The sequence below is a fragment of the Tribolium madens genome, unplaced genomic scaffold (assembly GCF_015345945.1).
Source record: "Tribolium madens isolate multiple individuals breed KSU strain unplaced genomic scaffold, Tmad_KSU_1.1 Scaffold_1;HRSCAF=32;Tcas5.2_LG8, whole genome shotgun sequence".
NCBI classification, from domain to species: Eukaryota; Metazoa; Arthropoda; class Insecta; order Coleoptera; family Tenebrionidae; genus Tribolium; species Tribolium madens.
This window is the reverse complement of record NW_025400984.1, coordinates 3,332,737-3,358,200: the sequence shown is the minus strand read 5'-3', so window position 1 is coordinate 3,358,200 and position 25,464 is coordinate 3,332,737. Positions and strand designations below refer to the sequence as shown.

The window sequence follows — 25,464 nt, the reverse complement described above, 5'->3', positions numbered from 1 at the left end:
TTAATTTATATTAATTATTATTTTCTGGAGCCAAATGATTAAAAATAAAACCGCTTGGTTCCATACTTTATATTCACCCTGTATATTATCTATGAGGACATTTTTCTATGGTTTTGCTACTTTTGATTTATTCTTTTTTTAAAACAATGTAATAAATTTTAAAAAGCTAGTCTCAGAGATTATACATATTTATATTTATTTACTTTGTTGGCAAAGTTTATTTATTTAATCAGAAACTAAAAAAATCTCAGAAATTATGAACATTTGAATAAATTTTTTTTGCTCTTTTGCTCCCTACTTTCACCTCTATTAAAATTACCACACAGCTATTGAAACCATTCTGTATATATAAATAAACAATTAATTTTCCAGTTTAGTCTTTTTTTCGTTTTTATTTTATTTCCTTACATTTTTTTAATTCACGAAAAGAAATGTAACAATACTAAACTTTTTTTTACCTACTCAATAACGTTATATTAATGGAAACCATAACGGGAAAACCTACGCTGATTTATTTTAAAAATCTTTCGTTAAATTACAAAAATACCTATAATATACTGATTTACTGATTTTTGAAATGGTATAGTAAATTCTCGCAAAAAACGCAGTTTTTAGCTCAAAAATCTGATAAAACACTCAAAATTGTAAAAATTACATCTTTTTCGTCATAATTCAGCTTGTTTTTAATGAAATATTTTGCGAAATAATTGCGTTTCTAGCTGAAAAACGTACTACTACGCTCGAAAAGTATTTTTTCAGCCTGTTTAGACGAAATTTTCCAAAAATATCTCAAAAAAACGTGTTTGTAAACACTCCGGAAAGGCAAAAACAACTCCATTTAAAAAAAAAACTGCTGTAACTGCGATTACAGAGACTTGATTATTTCGCCATTTACTCAAAAATAAATCGAAAAACTATCAAATTAAAAATAGTTCTATTTGTTTTTTTATGACAATAAAAAAATACAGCTTTGGCGCTCAATTTCAATTGTTGGTATAGAATTTGTAATAAATAAAAAATTATATTATTAATTATAAATCTAGTTGCCCTTGATTAGTTTAAGTAGCGCAAAACGGTGACTTTTTACTCTGATGTGTGAATCAAGTTTGGATTGTATTTCCCGCCAAAAAATGACAGCTTTGGCGCTAAATTTGAATTGTTGCTATAGAAACTGTAGTAAATAAACGACATTTTGACTCATTTCTATGGAAACAATGTCAGTTGTCATGAAAGATTGGCAAAATGTTTGAAATAAAACTCGCTCAAAACTAAAACATTTATTAACAACACTAAACCCCCTCCTCCGCCTCGATGATCTCAATGTTCGGGGCCCCCTCCAGCCCCAGAATAATGTCCTCCTCGTTCACAAGTATGGAATTTGCGGCCTCCATCTCCTCATCCACGTCCAGCTCGGCTTTCGCCTTGTCCCCGTCTTGTTGGTGTTGTTGTTTCAAGTGATCTTTGAGTGCGAACGCTCGTGAATAAAGAGCCCCACACATCCAACACTCGTATTTAAGATTGTTGTTGGTTTTGTGAGTCTCCATGTGTACCCTTACGGAGTAAAGGGACGCAAAGGGCCGATTACACTCTGTGCAGGTGAAGGGTTTAATGTGGCTGTTTTTGTGGCCGGCGAGTTGGACACTAGTTTTGAAGGCTTTAGGGCAGTAAGGGCACTTGTAGGCCCTTACATCCGAATGGATGAGTAGATGGTGGTTGTAGGCGCTATGCGACTTGAACCTTTTCCCGCAATGGGTGCACTTGTAGGGTCTGGTACCAGAATGGGTGCGCATATGGAGGGTTAGACAATAACTGACCCTAAATGACTTGCCGCAAATTTCGCAAGTGTGGGGTTTTTCCCCCGTGTGGATTCGTTCGTGTTTGACTTTTTCGTGCGGTCTCGCGAACCTTCGGCCGCAAAACTGACAAGCATATGCCCTATTTTGACACTGATTCAACACATGCTCATTTAAAGCATCGTAAGTGACAAAAGGTTTCTTACAATACGAACAAGTGAACTTTTTGTTATTCGAGTGGGCCTTGACGTGCATTTCTAGGTTAATTTTCGTGTAAAACTTGCGATTGCATATATCACAATTGAATTTATTTTCTGTATTGTGCGACTCTAAATGAACCGCTTCGTATTCTTTATCGTATGTTCGATTACATATTTTACAAATGAACATCTGTCGCACTGACTCCTCCTCCTCGTCGTAATTGGCCGGCGCTTCCGGTTGCCGCGTTTTGATTGGTTCGTGCATCCGTCGATGTAGGCGGAGCGACTTAAACGTGGGAAATTTCGTATTACAAACCTGGCAATTGAAAATCTCCGAATCGCTTTTTTGGCATTCGTGTGGTTGGTAACTGTCCAAATTCGGCACGTACATGTCGCACTTTTCGCATTTGTTTATTTCGATTATATGCTCTTTGGTTTCCTCTGTGAGGCCAATTGGGTCTTCTTGCTGCCAGAATTTGTCGATTTTGACGAATTTTCGAGTGTAGGGACGGCCCTCTTTGTCCTTCACGTTGACTTGACTCACAGTTGATGATTTTTTCGAAGGGGAAACTGTGCTCTCGAGCTCTTCCGGACGGGTTTCCTCCTCCAGGTCGTTCTCGTTGGAATTTATGATGAAAATTGTGGCTTCGTCGACCGGAAATTCACCAGAATCGGCGTCTTCCTCCTCCTAATTTAAGAAAAAAAAACGGTACTCAAACTCATAAATATCCAAGTAGCCTGGTAAGAGTTACTATGGAAACAACGTTGTTACTATGACAACGAGTGTAAAAATGGCGTTGTTGCCATAATAACGGTGCAGTTACTATGACAATGTTAAAAACAAAAACAATTTAATGGAAATTTTGGACCAAATTTATGAGAAGCTAAAAGCAACCAAAATTTAGTGTCATTTTCCAAACATTGAGGTTATGTCACCGCCACAAAATATCTCCAATTTTTGGCTACATTTGAGGCGTTTTGTCATGTTTTCACATTAGTACCAGAATGACTTCCTGGCCCTGGTGGCAGCGATTTAAGTGTTCGTCAATATCGTCCAAATGCAGATTACACATTTGACAGTAGTATTGTCCGTCGTCGGGGAGCTTCTCTGGCCCTATCAAGGCTTTGGCTTGCCCGTCGCCCCCTTGACACTCATCGTCCAGATGTTGCGCCAAATCGGCCAAATTTTCGAATTTCTGATCGCATGTGGGACATAACAAATTCTCCAAAATGTGTAAAATGTGGCATTTGAGGGAAGCCGCCGTCTCGAATGTCTCATGACAACACATGGGACAGTTTAAAACGACCATTGCTGCAAAAGGGGCTCCAAATTCAAATTTTTAAATAAATAACTTCATACCCTTTGATACAAACGCGAAGTTGGATGTTGGGCAAAATGGCGGTTTGACGTTTGGTCCTTGCAAATTTGCGACTTTATGGACCCAACAGTTTAATTTGATGAAATTTTTTGATACACTGATGAAAAACTTGCTTATTTAGGGCAAAAGGGTGGTAAACATACGTATTTGTCACAAATCAATATTTTTACGTGTAGGCAACCCGTAATTCAAGCATTCGTTAGCTTGCATAACCGCTTGATTTTTTTTAATAAAGAAAAAATGTTTTTTTTTATTTAATAAAAAATTAAATAAAAAATAATAAAAAACACTGTTATTTTAGTTTTTTATTAATAATAATTTAAATTACATTTAAATCAATTAAATAAATTACCAAATTTGTGCGCTAGCAGTTGCAATACACAGGTCATACACAGGTGTTTGTTGCGTTGCATATCCTCAACTTGCATAATTAGTTTTTTATAAGTTTATTATAATTCAATGGATTTAAATAATTATGAAAATGGTACAAACAACGTCAGGTTAGTGGCATTTTTTAACTCAAGGTTAATTTTGAGCGATAATTATGTAATTATGGTTAGGTTAGGTTGCCAAAATTTTGGGCGCCACCTATGCGCCGACTCTGGAACAAGGTTTAAAAACCATGATTTGAAAAATTTTAATTGAAACAAGTGAAGCGTTTCAGTTATCGTGATTTATGTAACAATTAGGAAGAGAATGAATTTTTTGGGCATTTTTATTCTTGCACCTCATTTGCAACACTTTTACCTTAATTGCTTTATGTTTTTTCCTTGTAATTGATGTTTAAATTATAAAACGTGTGCTAATGCACAATAATAATGTCATTAAGCTGAAAACATAGTTAGCCATGACCGCCATTTTGTTATCATCAATATTCCATAAAAGAGAAAAAATCGGTTCATCGACTGGCATTTACATCATGACTGATTTTTTCTCTGTCTCTTTCTTTCACATGACGAAAATCGACTTTTACTTTTACAATTTTCCGGCCAATGGCCGGCCGACATTTTTCACATTCCGACCGATGATAGTGAGAGTTCACGGTCACGTGACCACGTGATCAGGAAGTCCTCGCTCTCCTCCAACCTCAAATCCGTTTTTATTCCTCTATTTCATTTCACTTTCAAATGAGAGAGTGATGAATTACCAACTTTCATTCGAAAGTTCCAGACGGTCGGTTGTTTTCCTCGGGAGTCTCCTGATTGACATCACGGCCAACGTCGATAGAGAATTTTTACGAAAATATAATCTTGAACCTGATAATGCGTACGTCGTTGACGAAACACGTCGAAGTATTTTTGAGGAGATTCGCGAAGGATCGGTACAAGTCGGAGGCAGTGTTACCAATACAGTGAGGATGTTCACGAAGCTGAGGGGATTCCCCGAACTTGTGACGTATTTAGGATCAATGGGCGCGGACGAGAATGGCAAATTTGTGAAAAATGAATTGGGAAAAGAGGGCCTAGGAGGAGATTTGACGGAAATTCCCGGGGGAAGTACAGGAAAAGTCGCAGTTTTGGTTTGGGGGAAAACCAGGACTCTGGTCACCGACTTGGGGGCCTCCCGGCTATTTTCCCTAGATGACAAGAAATGGGACAAGATAATTGAATCATCATTTGTTTATTTTTCTGTACTTTAACATTTTTTGTGACTTTTGTATTGATTCTTCTCTTTAGGGATTTTTCATCGGTGTTTCTTTCCCCTCTCTTGTCCGAATTGTGGAGCAAAGGGACAAAATCATTAGTTTTAATTTGGGGGCCCCATTTTTGTGTACAAAGTACCCCCAAGAAATGATTTATTTGTACAAAAATGCGTCTCTAGTCGTCGGAAACGAATCCGTAAGTCAGCTATGACAAAAAAATGTTTTTTTTTTATTTTTTTTAGGAGCATCGTGCTTTCGCGAAGATAAACAACCTGGAGTCACATGACCTGCTCGAGGTCGTTACGGCAACAAACAACTTGTTTCCCAAGTCACGTGTTGTTATAGTAACCCGAGGGGGCGGAACCGTTTTTGTGATAAGCCCCGGTGATTGGCAGGAATTCGCTGTAGAGTCACTAAACGACGAAAAAATCGTAGACACCAGCGGCGCGGGCGACGCTTTCATTGGTGCTTTTTTGGCAGGATGGGTCGACGGCACCAGTGTTGCCAACTGTGCAAAAAATGGAATTTTAGCCGCGAGGCGTGTTATCCAAACTGTAGGATTTAACCTTTGACTTGAAATAAAATTTTTGACCCGGATCTGAATCTTGGGGTGAAAAATTCGCGACCACGCCTTGTATATACCGACTTTTGCCTCATCATCACTTTCTCTTCTTAAATAGAACACGGCCGGCTTGATTATTGGTTGAACAAACACCCGATTCGCGCTTTTTCGGTCAAAAATGACACAAGTGCAATTAAAAGTCATCAAGTGTGCCATTGGGTCAATTTTGAATTGAGTATTTGTAACGAAACAAATGAATTATTCATTGTTTGTGGTGACGTAACGACGCTTCGATGAACTTTTAAAATTCCTTTCAAGGTGAAGAAGTCGTGCTACAATTTAACAATAGGTCACATGACCGGTGATTTATGCAAGGAATGGCAATGAAACTGTTGATTTTATGAAGAAATGTCGTTAAATTTAAAATATGACCGTTAATTGACAGTTCCGGGTATTTACCGGTTTGCTAATTCGAAAATAACACCGAATCAGGGATTTCGACTCATCTCACAATAACACATAAAGTCTGTTTTTTTTTAATGGAAATTACCAAGTCAACATTTTGGTGAAAAAATTGGTAGCAGCTTGTCTCCATAGCCACAAATTTTGTTTGCTCTTTGTTTTTTTCCCTAGAAATTTTGTTAAAAAATTATGGTTATGTGTTCCAATTGAGATGTTGGCAAAATTTTAACTTTTATGAGTCTTGTGTGCCTGTTTGCTCTTTGAAAGCGCTATAATTGAATACCTGAGGACAGGCATCATTACCTAAGGTCTAAAGACAGAATTCAGTGCTAATAATTTTGACAGAAACACACCGCAAGTAAGTACAATGTTGTGGACAAAAATGAGATTCAAAAACTTTGAAGAAAAAGGATGTATACAGGATGCGCCAGAACTCGCGCCCCAGAGAAAAATGCCATATAAGGTGAGATACCAGGTACCTACATGGAAAAAATGTTAAAAAAAAATTATCTATAACAATTTCGAAGTTATGAGGGTTTAAAGTTTGCACTTTGACTCTATTTATTTCTGTTGGAAAAATAATTTTCCAAGTTTTTTTACTATAGGTTATTAAAAGAGGAAACAAGGAAGCTGTATCCTTAATTGTAACTCTGTTTAAGGTTATTTGTGGTTTTTATTGGAAAAATTTTTGTCCCTTTACTAAATAATTGTAAAAAAAGATATACAAGATCATCAGTATCATTAAATAGATATAAAAAAATGTCAAATGTCAAAAAATAATTGTCAAAATTTTTTGACAGATAGAATTTTTTAAACATTTTTTTCATGTTCCTAGTATCTTACCTTACTTGAAAATTTTCTCTGGGGCGCGAGTTCTGTCGCACCCTGTATACAGAAAAAACTTATGTAGCAAAAGATACAAGTGGGTATTATGATGATTGGCAATAAATTTTGTGTAATTTATTGTAAGGAGTTCAAAGTTGTTGCATTTTATAAATTCTTCTTCAGCTTTAGTTTCAAAATTGTTACTTTTTCAACTCGTTCTTCAAAAACGATGCACAAGACACTAATTTAATTGCGTTCTTTCCAAGGTTCTTTCTCATCCATGTTTATTTTGTATTCTTGTCGATTTCTGCTAAAAATTAAGAATATTTAGCAAATCTGTATTACAAATTGCGTCTACATTTTAACGGGCCCTTTTTCTAACTTCCTGCTTGCGAACTATTCGTTTCCAAATTTCTAAAAACTGTCAGTGTACCGAATTTGTTTCTTTTTTGGTGTTTCGTCTCTAAATTCTCTTAGACGATTTTTTGTGTTGACGTTTAATGACATTGTTTTCAAGTTAATTCAAAAAACCGGAACTGCCAACTTCCTTTATTAAAATTACCATGAATGAATTTATTAGTGATGCCAACGTTAAGACTGTTTGGCATATATATCCATTAAAAAAAAAACAGACTTTACAGTTTATTATTTTTATTCTTCGACACTGTCAAAATTTATGGTTTTTCTCCCGTGTAAGAAAGTTTTGACAACTGTTGGGCATTTCTCAATACGAAACGTCAAATTATTTTTAACAGATTTAAAGCACGTTTAAGCTTTGTTGAGTCTAATTTTAAGAATAAAATATTGTATTCAACTCCTTTGAGTGTAAATCGGAAGCTTTATTCCACCTCGTGGATGGTAAACCACTCGTTACACTCGTGGTTTAAAAATCCACTCGGTCAAATAAACCGTCCGATTTACACTCACACTCGTCGAATAAATAACTATTATTTGCACACAAATTGCGAAACGTCGACATTTATGTCACTTTCTACTGAAAATGAACAAACAAATCGATTTTCGATCACTAGTGCCCGGTCAAAAGTCACGGCCGTCCAAAAACGCCCTCCCAGGTAAAATCGCCAGGGGCCAAGTCTGGCCGTCTTGGTGTCGACCTTGCCCGCTTAATTTCCTTCCGTCGCTATTACCCGGCCAACTAGAGCCTGTAATTCATTCAGATTACTACAATTTTCGTTTTTTCCATCATGTGGGAGAAATGATATTATTAGAATATTGCATAATCGCTTGTGCAATGGGAAAACGATGCATAATCGGCCTTGACTGAAAAATTTTCCTCGTAATTCGTAGCAATTAACGTCTTCACATCCTCCTCGCGAACGCAACAATTCCATTCATCTGAAAAACAGATCGAGGGAAAAACACGACTATTGAAAACACTTTCTTGCATATTGATCGCGTCACGAGGCTATTTCTTCCGATTAGATAACGAAGAACGTGAAGAAGCGAAGAAAGAAAATTTTCGCGAGGCGGCGACGAGACCGTAAACAATTATGAGGCCGTGTTTCCCCACCCGAGGCAAGGCAACTCCGGCGACTTTGATGATGGATCACAGTGGCAACCAACACGCGGCTCCATACCCCTTTTTCCAACCCATGACACTGTTACCATGGAAATTGCACCAACAAATCGCAGTCGCCATGCCGAAAATGACACTGTAACCATGGAAATGACATAATTACATGTGTAACTCCCCAAAAGTGACACTGTTACCATGGCAACGAATGGCATCATATACTGATTTTCATATTAATATGCAACAAGTAGGTTATGGAAGTCTGAATGCATCTTTAATTTAAAGGCCGATTCATACAAAAAGTGTCATTCATGACATTCAGAATAAATTTAATCAATAACGACAAAAATCTTTATGTTTGCTACCCTATGTTAATTACCTACGTTGTTAATTTTAATTATTTTTTTGCTACCTGGGGTACAATTTATTTGAAAAAATAATTTTTGAGATTGAGATTAGGATTGTTGAATTTTTGCATCGTTGCCACCTTGAAATAATCCCTTTCAACGACTACTTTGATGCACATTAATTTGAAAACGAGCATATGTGTGTCGGTTACCATAAAAACGATAAAATTTGTGTAAAATACTCAAGTAATTGTGGAAAATTTATCCTCCTCACAAATATGACCTTTATATTGGCAAAAAATATTTCACAGCCTTCTACTATGAAACATACCGGGTGAATAAAAAACTAATTCCTTTTGCGTAAAAATAATTACTCGTAGTGCAATGTAAAGTACTATAAAAATGTGATTGTTTTTCAAGAATTTTTTTTTGAAATTCCTTTTAGTTTTCGGGTTTAGCAAAAAAAAAATTAATGGCAACCTACCATGACAATTTTTTTTTAATTAAAAACTATGATCCAAAAATGACCTCTGATTAAATAAAATTGTTTTCCTACGACCCTCACAAAAAGTAAGCTTTTCCACGCTTTAGAAAGGAAACTGCCCAATGATCTCCCGAGGAGGAAAAACTTTTGCCTGGGAGATAAAAATTTTCCTACATCATCTGTCAAAATTACATTTACGATCCTAACAGAAAGTAAGCTTTTCCATGCTAATTTCAGAAAGAAAAGTGGCCAATTATCTCCCGAGGAGAAAAAACTTTTGCCTGGGAGGTAAAAATTTTTCTTCACCATCACTGAAAATTACATTAAAAACATGTGTAACCTCTCAGGGAGGTAAAATTTTTACCTCCCCCAATGAAACGGATAAAACGGATAAAGATGCTGTTAGATTTAATGGCGAAACTGGGATATCAAGAAAAATTGCTATTTTTGAAGTTTTTCTTGCCGGAACGTAGGAAAAATTACATGTATCATACTAGAGGAAAGTATCTGTTCCTCCCTTGTTAAACAAATAACTATTTTCATCGAGTAACTGTTTTAAGTAAATTCTTAAGTTTTGATAAAAAAACTGAACAGGAATAAATAAATAATAACAGGAATTTTATTTAATTAGAGGTCATTTTTAGATCATAATCATTAACTTTAAAAAATGTCATAGTGGGTTGCCATTAAATTTTTTTTTGCAAAACCCGAAACAAAAAAAATTTATTCTTGAAAAACCATCACATTTTTATAATACTTTAAAGAAACAATACCTAGTAATATTTTTTTTCGTAATAAAGTAATTAGTTTATGCGAAACAATGCTGAGTTCCATACTTTTTATTCACCCGGTATGTGGATAAATTGTTAACTGTTACCTTAGAAACGGATGTAAAAATGACACCGTAACCATGGAAACAGTGTCAAAAATTGAGCAAACGTTACTGTAACTGTGGAAACCGCCTGGTTACTGTGTAATTTAGTAGATACAACCATGTTACTGTGGAAACAGTAACATTAAAAAATGTCATAGTGGGTTGTCATTAATTTTTTTTGTAAAACTCGAAAACTAAAAAAATTTATTCTTAAAAAACGATCACATTTTTATAATACTTTAAACAAACAGTACCTAGTAATTTTTTTTTCGTAAAGTAATTAGTTTATGCGAAAAAATGCTGGGTTCCATACTTTTTATTCACCCGGTATGTGGATAAATTGTTAACTGTTACGGATGTAAACGGATGTAAAAATGACACCGTAACCATGGAAACAGTGTCAAAAGTTGAGAAAACGTTACTGTAACTGTGGAAACCGCCTGGTTACTGTGTAATTTAGTAGATAGAACCCTGTTACTGTAACAGTTTTCAATAAAAGAAAAAAACTTGGTCAGGAATGGGTTTATTGGCAATAAAGTCTTATTGAAATCAAATTTTATCAAACCATGAGCCATAAAAGTTGTGTTTTCACGAAAAAAATTAAAATAAATGAAATTTCGCCACACGCTGCGTTTTATTTCCCGTTTTTGTCAAAACCTCACGATTTTGGTTGTTGGTGGGCCCAAAATCGTGCATTTTTGCGTTTCTTTGTCTTGCAAGTGGGAGTATAAATCCAGCGAACGTAAACATTTTGAGTGGTGCTGATTGGCGGAGGTCCCCGGCAGCGATTCAACTTTCTCCGGTAATAAGCTCCTCGTGGATTTCCAGAGAGCACAAGAGTTCGCGTTGTGAAACAGACGAGAGCTGTTTGTTGGTCCTCCAAGTTGTTTTCCGAGAGTGGTGCGATTATGTGTGTGGATTTATCTCGGTTGTGAATTTTTCTCCTTCTTTTTGTGACATGGAGGTGACGTTTGGGTAAGGAAGTGTTGCTTTTGCGGAGCGTAATTTTTCGCCGGTTCGGGAAATTTTCTTCCGGGTCCTCAATGTCTTTGTTATGAGTCATTTCGCGTAAATGCGTGCATGGCTTTGAGCACGTATATGGACAAATGACTATATATAGGGTGAAATCTTCCGTTTCCTGATTACTTCATTCGGAATTCATTTTCTTTGACCTCTACAGGTGTTCCGAAATTTCGACAAGAAACGAAACGAAAGCTAAAATTCGGTAGGTGCCAGCCATTTCGTCATACGGCCTTGAATCTTTTCATTTTGATGTTCCCAAGACTTGCAATTATGCTTTTTAAATGACATCATTACGATAAGTAAAAAATTTTCTACGAAACTAGTCCCAAATTGAAGAATAATCACTTTGGAAGGTTACACATTTTTATAAAAACCCATAGTATCGCCTTCCCATCAGAACAATCCAACTAACCCACTTACAAAAGGAAGATTTCACCGATAAAAATCAAATTCAATGATCAATACTCTAAGAACATGTCACAAGAATTACAAAATTCGCTTTTTTCTCGCACGAATCCAGGCCAAACCGAATTTTTTCAACTTTTAAGAGACTAATCGTGTTGCCAACAAAGAAATGTGGTGTAATTAAATGCCACCCCCGGGGTACAGATTGAGAAAGTTACAATTTGCATAATCGTGGGCGTAATTCACTCACGTGCTAGAGAGAGAACGAAAAAAGCGCTTTTTATTCAAAATTCGCGCCAAATTGTAACCATGGAAACGATCGGTGTTACTATGACTATTGCCATGGTAACGAACATAAATTGACACTGTTACCACAGTGAAGAAAATTGAACTCTGACCCTATTCGCACTAGATTTTGCAATTCGATCGTCTATTGTGAGGCAAGAGGCGGGCCTCTTTTGTTCGTTCTTTTGACATTTGTTGGGAATTCCTTATCAGATAATTCCAAGGCCGCTCTAGATCGTTTTTTTTAGAGAAATGGCGACCTTGGTGCCATTTTTGACGCGTCACGTGACCGCTAAATCCACTCTCCCATAGTAATGCATTGTTGCGATATTCTCACTGATTACTCCGCGTTTACATAAAAGATCGTTTGTTACGTGGAGTAACAAGCATTAATTAAGCGAGAGAAAAAATCGAAGAGTGATGGGTTGGTACTCCTACGCTTGATTTGAACTGGTTATTATGTAATCTGGGTCAATATGAGAAACACAGTGCGAGTAAATTCCCTAAACTGGAACAAACATCCGAAAATCGATTCGTTACACTTTTCAATAAAAGTGCAGTATTGACCTCCAGTTACATAACGGAATTAGCGACACTTTTACCATCACAACAAGATTAAAACCACTAACCGTGATACAAATCGTTAATCACTGAAAGTTTTTGTGCGTTCTGGTAATTAAGAAAAGTGAATTTGTTTACAACAAGTAGAGCGATCTTTTAAGTGAATCGACCACGCGATGAATTACAGTTGGCACCACTGTTTTTAAGTTTCTTCTTTCACCTGATTGCCGCTAATTTAAGACTTGTTATTCAGAAAGCTTTTAGAACAAACGTCATAATTAGTTTTATGAACGGCAACACTGATTCACACAAAATGCCAGGAAAGTCCCCAACCGGACCTGACCCATCATTTGACGTGATCTTTTGATTCTCTAATCCCGTGATCCTGACACAAATCCGTCTTAAGAAATCAGCGTTGTTGGCGTTAGCCAACTGCGATTTCGCAACAATGAATGCTTCTTTATGACAGTTGGCAAAACGAGTAGGCGGCGATTTAATCACCCGATGACAGGTCAAGGAAATGCGTCGCTTAGCGACGATTTGGGGTTGCTGGTCAACCCATCAGGTTCAAGGTTGGCTTTCGATTGTTTTGATCGTTCCGGTGACCGAGTGATCCACATTGCGGTCCAATATTTTGGTTGTTCCGGAAAAACTTTTCGTCTTTGTGGAAAAGTGCAACTTCCGGAGCAAGCAAACACTTTCTATTTACGTCACGTGGAGGAGTTATCAATGTATGGGGGCTCCCCCCATTAATTGGTCATTACGAAATGCTAATGATATGTCAATCAGCCGTTTTAATTAGAAATTAGACGGCAAAGTCAAAGTCACGTGTCATGAACGAAGATTGAGTTAGTAGGAATGCCGAATGAAAGTAATCTCGGGTGAAAGTAGTGTTGCAATGAAAATAAATACAAAATGTAAATAAATTAAAAGAAGACCGGTCTATGCATAACGCGTCGAAAATTCGTCTCGCCTCTTTCCTAGAAAGTCTTGATGTAATTATTACCTTGCCCTAGCGACATAAATCAACATTGCTTCGCCTTATTTGGGTTGGCACAACTGCACGTGTGATACAGAAAATGCAAGAATCGAAAATAAATTAAAACTTTCCTTCAAACGTCCGAGCGAAAGTTTTCATTATTTGGTTAATTGAAAAAAGCAAATAATTACAAAGTTTAATATAAAAGCAGTGAAAGTCGCGATTCACCGCTATTACATCGGCTTTCTGACACTTTTTTCGGCGCCAAATTCGAGTTCAAATTCCTGGAAAAACAAAATTATTATCTGACACGGATGTGGCTGTTGGCAGTACGTGATCGTGATCACACTTAACGGCGACATCCTTCAAGAATTTGAGGCGTGATTGTGACGTCACGCTTGATTTGAATTCCAAAATGAGAAAAATATTATGTGACTCGGAAGGTGAAGGCCACAATTGGCAAAACTGCGTCACAAAGAAATTGTAACAGGATTACCAATCGCAAAACATCATCGCCTTGAAACACTTAAGTAATTGGACGCAATTTACATATCATTAAAATACCAAATAAATAAATATCTCAATGACGACTATACTTTTTCCTTGTTTTTTTTAGTCAAGGTCTACTTTGTTTCAGATTAGCCCTTTTGGCCCTCTTTCCGGCCGCCCTTTCCACCACCAACATCACCGCCTACACCCGCGCCCTCCCATCCGAACTCAAACCAACGGTCAGGGCCGCTCTGGGGGCGGAACTACACACGCCCCGCCCTTGCCAATCACACGATACTATCCCTTGTCCGCCTAATAAATACAGGCGGCCGTCAGGCGAATGTAACAATGTTCGGCACGCCCATTGGGGCACTCGGGGAGTTCCATTCTTACGACTCCTCCCACCCGATTATGCCGATGGGCGGAGTCAGCCGCGCCAGTCTGTTACGACTCATGCTTTACCAAGTCCCTTGGACGTGACTGTGACCTTGCAAACGGTACCGGCCACTCCCCATGAGTCAGTCACCGCCCTTTTGGGGGCGTGGAGCGAGTTATTACTCCATGATTTGGCGAGTACTGGGAATTTGAAGAGTCAGGATTGTTGCAGCGATGAGAGGAAGCATGGAGAGTGTTATGGGAGGGTGGGGCATGGCCAGTGCAGGGAATATATGCGGACGTTGCCGGCCATTGACATGGACGACTGCGATTTTAGTAAGATTCTTGATTTTTAGCTAGATTTGACTATGAAAGTCTAAAGATTTGTAGAAAAAAAAGTGGCCCGGATCGGGACTCGAACCCCCAACTTTCGGGTCCGTGTCAATTTTTCTGTCAAATCTTGCTATTCAAAAGGCCTTTTTTAATGTTTTGGGTTTGTAGAGTACCGAAATCAGATGAACTTGGCCTCGTCCTTTTTGGACGCTTCGGCCATTTACGGAAATACCGACCAACAAGTCGAAAAATTACGAACGTACGATGCCGGTCTTGTCAATGTCTCGGCTTGTACCTCGTGTCGCTCCAACGCCCTCTATTCGGCCATTTTGAAAGAACACAATCGAGTTGCCATTAATTTAGCCCAATTGAACCGTCATTGGACCGACGAAACTTTATTCCTAGAGAGTAAACGAATCGTGACAGCTATGCTTCAACACATCACCTATAACGAGTTTCTTCCAATTGTATTGGGCAATGTAACAAGTCTCCGTCTTGCTAGACCCGCCCACTGACTCACTATTGGTTGCAGGAAGCCATCGTACAGTCCGACCTCCAATTACAAAGTCATGGGCGGTTTTCAAAATACTCGAGCTCGCACAGGGCTGGGGTTTACAACGAGGTGGCTATGAGTGCTCTCCCCGCCCTCCTTTCGATGATCCCTTCCACTTTGGTAAATCCCCCGTTTTGTATGAAGCAATACCATCATCAATGGTTTCAGATGAACGAAACTGTTGAAAGTTTCGCCGAAATGGTGGATGTTTTGATTAGAACACCGGCGCAAAGTCCCAGTATGCACATGATGGTACCATTGCGCGCGGATTGGGACACGGCGGCCCTTTTCGTCCATATGGGACGCGACCATGGGATTCCCCCTTACACCCAGTATCTCGCAAAGTGCCAAAATCTCACAATTGGGGATTTTGACGACTTTACCAAATCTGGAATTAGCCCCGAATTGGTCAAAGCCTTGAAGTACCTCTACCAAGTACCAGAAGATGTTGATCTCCTAGTTGGTTCATTGTTGGAAAGACCGATTCCTGGGGCTATCGTTGGAGGAACCCTCGAGTGTCTCTTACGCGAACAATTTATTCTTTTGAAGCAAAGTGACCGGTTTTGGTACGAAAATGATTTACCCCCGAGTTCGCTAACAACGGAACAATTAGCCGAAATTAAGAAAGTATCTCTGGCTGGGTTATTGTGTGCAAACACTGACGATTTGGATAAGATTCAACCCAAGGCTTTCGTCCAGGAGGATCCTTATTTGTAAGTGATTTTGAAAAATTGAGAATGGTTTTGAACCTCGTTGTAGGAACGCTAGATTGTCGTGCGACCAACACCCTCTCCCCCAACTAACCCCCTGGTTGGAGATGGACCACATGGCCGACCTCTCGGAAGACCTCCTCATGGAAGCCCTCGTCAAAGCCGAACAAGACGTCCTCGAGCGTCGCAAAACCGAATACGAGCTGTGGGCCACCGTCGGGGGCATTGACCCCAAATCCCCCGCTGGGACCGCCGCCTCCTTCAGCAAAGCCAACAAACAGGCCCTTAAACTCGCAAACACGTCTTTACTATTCGAGTTTGCCTCCAACGAAATCATCAATTCGTTAATGTAGGTTATAACCGGATTGTGACACTCAAATCTTAAGGCTGGGTTTTAGGCACCGGCGAAGACGACGCCAACTTTTCGACAATAACGTCATTTCGTCGGTGTTTCGTGACGAACTCTCAGACGGGTTGCAAAATGTCGATATTTCATCATTAATCCCAGCCAACGCGATTGATTTAGACACGCATTGTGATGAGACCGCCCCTTGCGACCCTAACACCCCCTACCGGACGATGACCGGCCATTGTAACAATTTACGGAATCCTAATTGGGGCAAAAGTCTCACCACGTTCACCAGACTCCTCCCTAGCGCCTACGATGACGGTAAGCTCCGCCCATGAGCCACACCTAATATAACTCCTCTCTTTTTAGGTATATCTAAACCACGCCTTTTGGGCGTGACCGGAGCCCCTCTCCCCTCCCCTAGAATCGTCTCCACCCTCATCCACCCCGATATCAGCAACCTCCACTCCAGATACACCCTCATGGTCATGCAATTTGGTCAATTCCTGGACCATGATTTGACTATGACACCCATCCATAAGGGTTTCCATGAGTCCATCCCGGATTGCCGGTCATGTGACAGTCCCCGGACTGTCCACCCGGAATGCCACCCTTTTCCCATCCCCCCCTCCGATCACTACTACCCGGAAATCAATATCACTTCCGGTCAAAGAATGTGTTTCCCGTTCATGAGATCCCTTCCCGGCCAACTCCATCTCGGACCGAGGGAACAAGTCAACCAAAACACGGCCTTCTTGGATGCCTCCCAAATCTACGGTGAAAACCCATGTGTTTTGAAAGATTTGAAAGGCATAGGGGGGCGGATGAATTGCACGCAACGCCCCCTCAAACTCAAGGACCTCCTCCCTCAAAGTGACCACCACCCAGAATGTAAAGCCGCCAGTGGGTTGTGTTTCATAGCCGGAGATGGACGAGCTTCAGAACAACCCGGTTTAACCGTAATTCATACAATTTTCATGCGGGAACATAACCGGCTTGTTGATGGGATAAAACAGGTTAACCCTCATTGGGACGATGAGAAGTTATTCGAGCATGCGCGTCGGATTATGATAGCCGCTAACCAACACATAACCTACAATGAGTGGTTACCTAGACTTTTGAGTTGGAATGCGGTTAATTTGTATGGGTTGAAACTCCTCCCTCAGGGTTACTACAAGGATTACAACCCGTCGTGTAACCCTGCGATTCTGACTGAATTCGCAGCAGCGGCTTTCCGGATTGGTCACTCGTTACTCCGCCCTCATATCCCGCGTCTAAGCCCCTCCTACCAGATCATAGACCCTCCTATTCTCCTCCGGGACGGTTTCTTCAAACCTGATATGCTCCTCCAAACCGGAATGGTGGACGAAATCGCCAGAGGCCTTGTTTCCACACCAATGGAAACTCTCGATCAGTTTATAACCGGCGAAGTAACCAATCATTTATTCGAAGACCGGAAAATCCCCTTCTCGGGGGTGGATCTAATCGCACTCAACATTCAACGAGGGCGTGACCACGGAATCCCCTCCTACAACAACTACCGTGCTTTATGTAACCTCAAACGAGCGTCAAACTTCGAGGATTTAGCCCGGGAAATCCCCCCCGAGGTAATCGCCCGATTTAAACGAATCTACCCGACTGTGGACGATATAGACTTGTTCCCGGGCGGTTTAAGCGAACGACCCCTTCAAGGGGGCCTCGTGGGCCCCACTTTCGCCTGCATCATAGCAATCCAGTTCCGCCAACTGCGCAAATGTGACCGGTTTTGGTACGAAAACCAAGACTCGAGTGTGCGATTCTCCGAACCCCAACTAGCCGAAATCCGCAAGGTCACACTCGCGAAAATTATCTGTGATAATCTAGACGTCCATGGAGACATGCAACGCGCCGCCTTTGACCTCCCCAGTAATTTCCTCAATCCCAGAGTGCCATGTGATTCGCTCCCGAAGCTCGATTTCGGGGCGTGGCGCGAGTCAGTGGGCTCGGGGTGTGTCATAGGTGACCGCATGGTGGATGTGGGCCAATCAGCGTTCCCGTCGCCATGCACGAGTTGCATTTGTACACAGGAGGGGGTAAGTACCGCCCCGAAGGTGTGGTTTAGTCCTAATTGGGTTTTGCAGGGCCAGTGTGCATCGCTACGAGTCACCGATTGCTCGCAGCTGTTGAGGGAGTGGCCTAAGGAGGTGGTGCTAAGGGATGATGTGTGTTCGGCCCAATGCGGGTTCTTGTTGAGGAATGAGGGACCGCAACCCGGCTTGAATACCGATTTGACGCCGCCTCCGAGGCATTTAAGGGCGAGGCAGTTAGGACGGCCTCCCAGGATTCCAAATAGGAGTTTTAACGGATTTGGGGAGTTTAAGTTACCGGATTTGTCGGTGTTTGTGGCCAAGTGAACAAAAAGTGGACAAATTATTTATGAATTTTTCGATGAACGAGGGACTAAAATGGGGTTGTAAATAAAATGAGGGCCTCGGGGAAGTTTTTTATAGAAATTTGAGTGATTGTGATTCGAGAAAAGGCACTAGAAATGTTACCAACTTTAGGGTTAATCCAATTTGTGTCTTAGTTTTTGTACTTGTATTTTATATCTTATTGTTGTTTTGTATACAGTTTACACTGCCTTCTGTACTATTATTCTCTACTCTGTTGTTAATACTTGTACTCCTCTTACATAATTAAACTATCATTATTTTTTTACCTTGGTCTTTGTGGGAATAAAAACCAAAAATTTGAAAATTCCGAGTTTTCAAACTTCGTCACTAAAATACAAAATTTTGAAACTCGAAATAGAAAGCCAATATTAGTCAAATCCAAAAAAATCTTACAAATTCAGCTCACATTGTGCATAATTTTAATAAAACCCCTTGTTTCAGTGTTTCGCAAAATGACAAATAAATCTCAAATCTCAGGTTTCATTCAAGAAAACAGTTTTTCATCGATATTTCCAAAAGTATACTAGTAGTAGCCGGAAAATTCTTGTAGATTTAGATTATGTGGCTCAATTTACATAAAACAATGTATGTTGTTTTTTTCCAACGTTGCCATTTTGTTGCCAAAATGTAAAGTTTGTAGTTTTCGAAATTTATTGCTAAAAAATTGACATTTTTGGGAATATTTTCGAAAATATTGCGAAAAATTAAATTCTACACTTGAAATGAGTTATGTTCTTTAAAATGCATTATTGATTTTCCAAATTTATCCCAGAAAGTCAGAATTTTTGGCGATATTTTCGAAAATATTGATCTTTTAAGCAAATAAATTCAAATTTCTCAGCTCATTTTGCCTACGGCAATCATAATTTTAATAAAACTCCTTGTTTCATCATTCACAAAACACCAAAGCCTTAAATTTTTCAGATTCGTTAACAAGAAAACTTTTTCATCAATATTTCCTAACGCACAATTTAAATAAAATTCGCAGCTTCATTGTTTTAAAAATTAAAAGTTTAAAATTAAAGAAACATTTTTTTTTGTAACCAAACAATTCTTTGGTTCGGTCTACTTAACAAATTAAATTTTAATAGAATTAAAAATTGTTTTTGCAAAAAATTAACTTCCTAAAAATCGACAATAAAATTTGACAGTAGTTTTAAAACTACTCATCGTAGCAAAAAAAAATACAAATTCAACGTATACAATGTAAGTTTAATTTCTTCCAGCGTTGATTCTTGCAAAATGTAAAAGTCTTGAGTTTTCGAAATTTGTCAACAACTTTTGACACTAATTCTTGCAGATTTAATTCAGTACCTTGTTTAAATTTTTATAAAACAGAAAAAAGAAGGAATTTCTTAATTTAGTATAAACGAATTAATGCAATTTAAAAAAGAATTTTCGGTGAAATTCTCTAGAAACAGAAAAACTCGTCCAAAGTATCGAAAAAAAAAATTATTGAGTTATTTTCAACTGATTATTTATTTTTCAAAGTATGGAAAAACAGCACAATTCAAGCGACATTCCATCTAAACAAATTTTTTGTCCTTTCTTTTTCTCCAATCCCCGATAACTTTTTCCGCTTTTTCAACCTCAACAATGGTCGTGACTGTGTTGTGGACCTCTTCCTGTACTAAAAACCCACTAATTACCGATCTTTCTTATCACTAATTATCAATTCCAGGGCTGGTTCCAATAATCTCCATTACTGTGCTATGTGTTGGTGTGATTTTCCTACTGTTTTGTTTATGGTAAGTTTACAAAAACACTCCATAACCCTAATCACCGATTTTCAGTATTCAAAAACGCCAAAACCGGAAAACCTTCCAAGTGTCCAATAGTTCATTAAGTAAATTGATGATTTTCCGGAAATGCCAAACGAGCTCGGCGAGCTTACCCGTCCACGAGGAGAACAAAGATTTGCTGGATTCAGTTGATGTTTCACACCGGTTTTTAAATTATTTATTAATCAATTAACAATTTTAATGATTTGGTTCAAGGTTTACTTCGTCGAAATTAAAAATCGACAATTTGGAGGATTTCGATGAGGCGAAATCGTGCGACAGCACTGATTCGAGATTCACATTCTACTCGGTAAAGGTTTAAAAAATTTTGTATGTAACTCTTGCAATTTTTTTCAGACGTACCCAGGATTCGGCCGATCGGACTCCACCGCCTCCGATTACAAAAGCACCCGAGATTCGTTCAACAAAACCAAATCGTTCTCAAATTTCTTACAATAACACAAAATTGTAAAAATCATGGAAAATAAATAAAATTTTGTATGTAATTTTTGCGAAAAATTAAATTCTACACTTGAATGAGTTATGTTCTTTTAAATACATTATTGGTAAAGTTTTCTACATTTTCCAAATTTATCCCTGAAAAAGTCAGAATTTTTGGCGATATTTTCGAATATATTGATCCTAACCAAATAAATCCAATAAATTCAAATTGCTCAGCTCATTTTGCCCACGGCAATCATAATTTTAATAAAACCCCTTGTTTCATCATTTCACAAAACATCAGTTTTAATTTTTTCAGATTTGTTAATAAGAAAACTGTTTTTCGTACTTTCCTAAAGTACTAGTAGTAGCCGAAAAATGTTGCAGATTCACATTCTGTGGCTCATTTTACATAACACAATACATTTTAATTTTTTTCCAACGCGACCAATTTTTTACAAGATGTAAAAGTTGTTTCATCATTTCACAAAATACCAGAGTCTTAATTTTTTTCAGATTTGTTAACAAGAAAACTGTTTTTCATCAATATTTCCTAAAGTACTAGAATAGTAGCTGCAAAATTCTTACAGATTTAGATTCTGTGGCTCATTTTACGTAAAACAAAAAACTGCGACTTTTCGGACAACGTTGCCAGTTTTCTTACAAAATGTGAAAGTTTCTAGTTTTCAAAATTTGTTATTAAAAAATTAAAATTTTTAACAATATTTTCAAAAATATTAATCCAATCCAAATACTTCTCAGACCATTTTGTGTGCAACAAACATAATAAATAAATAAAATAAAAATCAAAATAAAATTCCTTGTGTTAGAGTTTCAGAAAATGCCAAAGTCTCAAAATTTTCTGGTTGATTAATAATAAAACGGTTTTTCGTGAATATTTCCTAAACTACTAGACGTAGCTGGAAAACTCTTGCAGATTTGGATTCTGGGGTTCATTTTACATAAAACAATTTATCTTGTTTTTTGCAACATTGCTATTTTTTTACAAACAATTATCACCAAAAAAATGAAATTTTTGGCAATATTTTCGAAAATAATAATCCTAGCCAAATAATTCCGACAGATTCAAATTTCTCAGCTTATTTTGCGTTCGGCAAACAATATTTTGATACAACTCCTTGTTTCAGCATTTCACAAAACATCAGTCTAAAATTTTTCAGATTTATTGTTAACAAAGAAACTGTTTTTCCTTAATATTTCCTAAAGTACTACTAGTAGCCTCAAAATTCTTGAAGATTTAAATTCTGTGTTTCATTTTACGTAAGACTGTGATTATTTTCAACGTTGCCGTTTTTTTTTAAATGTAAAAGTTTCTAGTTTTTGAAATTTTTGACGATATTTTCGAAAATATTGATCTTAGCCACATAATTCTGACAGTTTTAGATTTCTCAGCCTATTTCATGTGCCACAAACATAATTTTAATAACATTCCTTGTGTCAGAGTTTCAGAAAATGCCAAAGTCTCAAAATTTTCTTGTTGATTAATAATAAAACGGTTTTTCGTGAATATTTCCTAAACTACTAGACGTAGCCGGAAAACTCTTGCAGATTTAGATTCTAGAGCTTATCTTACATAAAACAGTCTATCTTGTTTTTTGCAACATTGCCATTTTTAGAAAATTTAAAAAGTTTCTAGTTTTCGAAATTTATAACCAAAAAATTAAAATTTTTGGCTATATTTTTGAAAATATTAATTCAAGCTAAATAACTTAGACAAATTCAACTTTCTCAGTTCATTTTGCGTATGACAATCTTATAATTTTGATAAAACTCCTTGTTCCAAAATTTCACAAAACACCAGTCTTAAATCTTTCGGGTTAGTTAACAAAGAAACTGTTTTTCCTTAACATTTCCTAAAGTAAAAAAAAAGATTTAAACTCTGTCTCATTTTACGTAAGACAATGTATTATAATTTTTTTTCCAACGTTGCCGTTTTGTTTCAAAATGTAAAAGTATCTAGTTTTTGAAATTTTTGACACTATTTTCGAAAATATTAATCTTAGCCAACTAATTCTGACAGATTTGGATTTCTCAGCTCATTTTGTGTGCAACAAACATAATTTTAATAAAATCCCTTGTGTCAGAATTTCAAAAAATGCCAAAGTCCAATGATTTTCAGTTTGTTTAATAAAAAAAATGTTTTTTCTAAAGTACTAGTAGTAAGTAATCTTGCGTATTTGGATTCCGTGGCTCTTTTTACGTAAGACAATGTATTTTGTTTTCATTTTTTACTAAATGTAAAGTTTCTACTTTTCGAAATATATCATTAAAAAATTGGAAATTTTTACTTCAATTATAATTTTAATAAAACCCCTTGTTTCAGTCATATTTCAGAAAATATGAAAGTATCAGTCTCAAAATTTTCTAGTTATTAATAAGAAAATAGTTTTTGGCATATTTCCTAGAGTACTAGAAGTTTCCAAAAAATTCTTGCAGATTTAGAATCTAAAATTGTAAAAAAATCATAGCAAAACAAATCAAATTTTGTAGGCAATTAAAAGTCTCCACTTGAACTGAGTTTTATTCTTTTAAATACATTGGTAATATACATCTACTATGAACAAATATATTAAATAAAATACATTTCTCCTAATTGGGCTAACACAAATTGTACAAAACCTATAATCCGCAAAATCACACGATTATGGCAAATAAACTCACGTTTCATTGATGATTTTGATTAAAAACTCGAGAAAAAAATAGAAAAAAACCAAAAGAATGGCCGTAAATCAGGAAATCATTGCGCTTATTACTAGATAGAGGATCATGAGTATTAGGGGTGCAATATAGAAATACATTTTGTCGTACGAACTGTTGCACATCTTATTGTACTGTTCTCTCAATTTGGCTAATTCCTGTTGCAGTTTGAGTTTGTCGTCGTTGCTTTGGACGTAGCGCTCTTTCAACAGAACCATTTCTTCTTCGAGACTAACTAATTGTTCGTAACTATTTGATATGGTCGAGGTATTTACAATTTGGTCCTTGTTGCTCGCCTCTTCCAACTCCTTCACCAAACAGTTCACTCTGTCCCTCAACTGTTGACTTTCGTTGCAACTTTCTTTCAATTTCTGTTGCAACACCACCAACTCCTCTTTCATCGATTCGTTCTCTTCCGATTGGACGCTATTCAACTGTTTCTCGTCGGTTAATTGCTTCTCTAATTCGCTCAATTTCGATTTGTTCGACTCGAGGATTGTTTCGAGGATTTCTATTCGTTTCTTTAGCTCGTTTTGAGCCGTTTGGTATTTGTACTTTAAGGTTTTCGAGTCGACGTTGTCGCTGTCGAAGTCGTCTTTTGAGTTCTCGGAGGGGCTTTCAGGACCGTTGCAATTCACCTGAAATTTACAAAATGAAAGACAGTTTGGGGAAAATGGGGGAAAATTACGTCTTCTGGAATATTGAATGTGACGCGTTTTTCCGGCTCTTTTTCCTCGAATGTTAGGATGGTCGAAGTTTCACTCTCGGAATCGCTTTCCACATCCGGTTTTTCCTCGCAAGAGCTTTTCTCATCCTTTGAAAAATACAAATTGTTACAGAAATACCAGTTTTTGCCCAACTACACCACTAATTTGATATTTAAAATGCAAAAAATATATTTTTGTACAAAAAATTTCAACCTTATTCTAATCTACGCCACTGGTTTACTATGAAATCAAATAAATTCATTTCCCAAGTTTTCTCTCAAAAACAAAGTCACCAGGATCAAGTATTTTTCATTTCCTTTTCTTTAAAAATAATTTTGTTTCCCCTTACTTTTTCATTATTTTGTTTTATAAACAATCAATCAAAAAGAAAATGTTAAATTTTGCTCAAACTATGTCATTGGTTTATTACAGATAATTTTTTTGAAAGATATATTTTGTAATCAAAGCATGAAAATATTAATTCCACAAATAAAAATATTACAAAAATCATTTTTAATAAAATTTTAATTGTTACGCCACTGACTTAAAACAAATTTATGTCTCCTCTCCTGTTGGTAGTAAAAACTTACTTTTTTTCGCTTGAAAAATAACAAAATCATAATTTTAACAAAAGGAACAAACTACTTAATAAAAATGAAATACACAAAACCATTTTTTAAGTATTAAATTATTAATTATTAATTAAATTATTTTTTCTTTTGTAAGATGTTCAATAAGAAAATTTTAAACTTCATTTATTGTATTACAAACTGTTTACTTACAAATAATTTTTTTGAAATATATTTAGTACTTAAGTTTGAGAAGCACTCACTATAACTCAAATCCTTCCAAATGTTGTTGTTACGCCACTGGCTTAAATACAATAAATTTGATGGTAAAAGCTTACTTTTTGTCTCTTAAAATAAACAGCAACATAATTGTGATAAAAAAAATAAACGGAATAAAAATTAAATAAAAAACTCTTAAATAATTTTTTTGTAGACTTAAAAAAAATTCAAACTACGTCAATGGCAGATATTTTTTTTGGAAATATATTTTATAAATAATGCATAAAAATCGTCTAAATTCATGTTAAAATACCAATTAAGTAATTACATTAATTAAAACCTTAAATTTTTTCATGTTACGCCATTGGTTTGAACTACAATAAATTTATATTTTCCGTTGATGGAAACTTACCTTTTTTTTTCTTAAAATAAA

At 37.0% G+C, this 25,464-nt stretch overlaps 5 protein-coding genes across 6 annotated transcripts in view; 3 read left to right on the top strand and 2 right to left on the bottom strand.

The window, feature by feature from the left end:
- Nucleotides 1-1,264: 1,264 nt before the first annotated feature.
- On the bottom strand, nt 1,265-3,532 carry LOC123003551 (zinc finger protein 91-like). Its single transcript, XM_044396366.1, has 4 exons — nt 3,516-3,532; nt 3,354-3,469; nt 2,995-3,305; nt 1,265-2,681 (listed from the first exon to the last, which is right to left on the bottom strand). Exons 3-4 carry the CDS (start codon nt 3,301-3,303, stop codon nt 1,290-1,292), a joined length of 1,701 nt encoding a protein of 566 aa, XP_044252301.1. The 5' UTR covers nt 3,304-3,305; nt 3,354-3,469; nt 3,516-3,532; the 3' UTR covers nt 1,265-1,289.
- Nucleotides 3,533-3,794: 262 nt separating this feature from the next.
- LOC123003846 (adenosine kinase 2-like) lies at nt 3,795-5,631 on the top strand. 2 transcript variants are annotated; one of them, XM_044396869.1, is made up of 4 exons: nt 3,795-3,872; nt 4,543-5,002; nt 5,049-5,210; nt 5,257-5,631. In XM_044396869.1, exons 1-4 carry the CDS (start codon nt 3,832-3,834, stop codon nt 5,584-5,586), a joined length of 993 nt encoding a protein of 330 aa, XP_044252804.1. In that variant the 5' UTR covers nt 3,795-3,831; the 3' UTR covers nt 5,587-5,631. The 2 variants fall into 2 exon arrangements, with proteins under 2 accessions (XP_044252804.1, XP_044252803.1); XM_044396868.1 differs by having other exon boundaries at nt 3,817-3,872; nt 4,537-5,002.
- A 5,285-nt stretch (nt 5,632-10,916) lies between these two features.
- On the top strand, nt 10,917-18,861 carry LOC123003828. The gene is made up of 9 exons (XM_044396842.1): nt 10,917-11,077; nt 13,993-14,555; nt 14,721-15,031; nt 15,085-15,225; nt 15,274-15,818; nt 15,865-16,164; nt 16,214-16,485; nt 16,534-18,236; nt 18,285-18,861. Exons 1-9 carry the CDS (start codon nt 11,061-11,063, stop codon nt 18,555-18,557), a joined length of 4,125 nt encoding a protein of 1,374 aa, XP_044252777.1. The 5' UTR covers nt 10,917-11,060; the 3' UTR covers nt 18,558-18,861.
- A 1,310-nt stretch (nt 18,862-20,171) lies between these two features.
- On the top strand, nt 20,172-20,906 carry LOC123003966. The gene is made up of 5 exons (XM_044397052.1): nt 20,172-20,223; nt 20,278-20,344; nt 20,390-20,542; nt 20,594-20,687; nt 20,735-20,906. Exons 1-5 carry the CDS (start codon nt 20,193-20,195, stop codon nt 20,834-20,836), a joined length of 447 nt encoding a protein of 148 aa, XP_044252987.1. The 5' UTR covers nt 20,172-20,192; the 3' UTR covers nt 20,837-20,906.
- Nucleotides 20,907-23,347: 2,441 nt separating this feature from the next.
- The window catches only part of LOC123003893 (sarcolemmal membrane-associated protein), a 7,800-nt gene continuing 5,683 nt past the window's right edge, over nt 23,348-25,464 (bottom strand). Inside the window, exons 6-7 of the mRNA XM_044396934.1 lie at nt 24,225-24,350; nt 23,348-24,174 (exon numbers count right to left, since the gene is read on the bottom strand). Of these exons, the coding sequence (XP_044252869.1) occupies nt 23,569-24,174; nt 24,225-24,350 (732 nt within the window). The 3' untranslated portion in view covers nt 23,348-23,568. The remainder of the gene's footprint in view (nt 24,175-24,224; nt 24,351-25,464) is intronic.

What these genes read in the sequence shown, in the direction of transcription:
- LOC123003828 (XM_044396842.1), top strand. An exon ending in CATGGACGACTGCGATTTTA is followed by an intron (nt 14,556 to 14,720) that starts GTAAGATTCTTG and finishes TTGGGTTTGTAG; the next exon opens with AGTACCGAAATCAGATGAAC. An exon ending in CCCTAGCGCCTACGATGACG is followed by an intron (nt 16,486 to 16,533) that starts GTAAGCTCCGCC and finishes CTCTCTTTTTAG; the next exon opens with GTATATCTAAACCACGCCTT.
- LOC123003846 (XM_044396868.1), top strand. Translation starts at nt 3,832, where the DNA reads ATGGATTTAAATAATTATGAAAATGGTACAAACAACGTCAG. An exon ending in CATCATTTGTTTATTTTTCT is followed by an intron (nt 5,003 to 5,048) that starts GTACTTTAACAT and finishes TCTTCTCTTTAG; the next exon opens with GGATTTTTCATCGGTGTTTC. An exon ending in TAGTCGTCGGAAACGAATCC is followed by an intron (nt 5,211 to 5,256) that starts GTAAGTCAGCTA and finishes TATTTTTTTTAG; the next exon opens with GAGCATCGTGCTTTCGCGAA.
- LOC123003966 (XM_044397052.1), top strand. Translation starts at nt 20,193, where the DNA reads ATGGTCGTGACTGTGTTGTGGACCTCTTCCT. An exon ending in TGTGTTGTGGACCTCTTCCT is followed by an intron (nt 20,224 to 20,277) that starts GTACTAAAAACC and finishes TATCAATTCCAG; the next exon opens with GGCTGGTTCCAATAATCTCC. An exon ending in CGAGATTCACATTCTACTCG is followed by an intron (nt 20,688 to 20,734) that starts GTAAAGGTTTAA and finishes AATTTTTTTCAG; the next exon opens with ACGTACCCAGGATTCGGCCG.
- LOC123003551 (XM_044396366.1), bottom strand. Translation starts at nt 3,303, where the DNA reads ATGGTCGTTTTAAACTGTCCCATGTGTTGTCATGAGACATTCGAGACG. An exon ending in AGGGCCAGGAAGTCATTCTG is followed by an intron (nt 2,682 to 2,994) that starts GTACTAATGTGA and finishes TTCTTAAATTAG; the next exon opens with GAGGAGGAAGACGCCGATTC.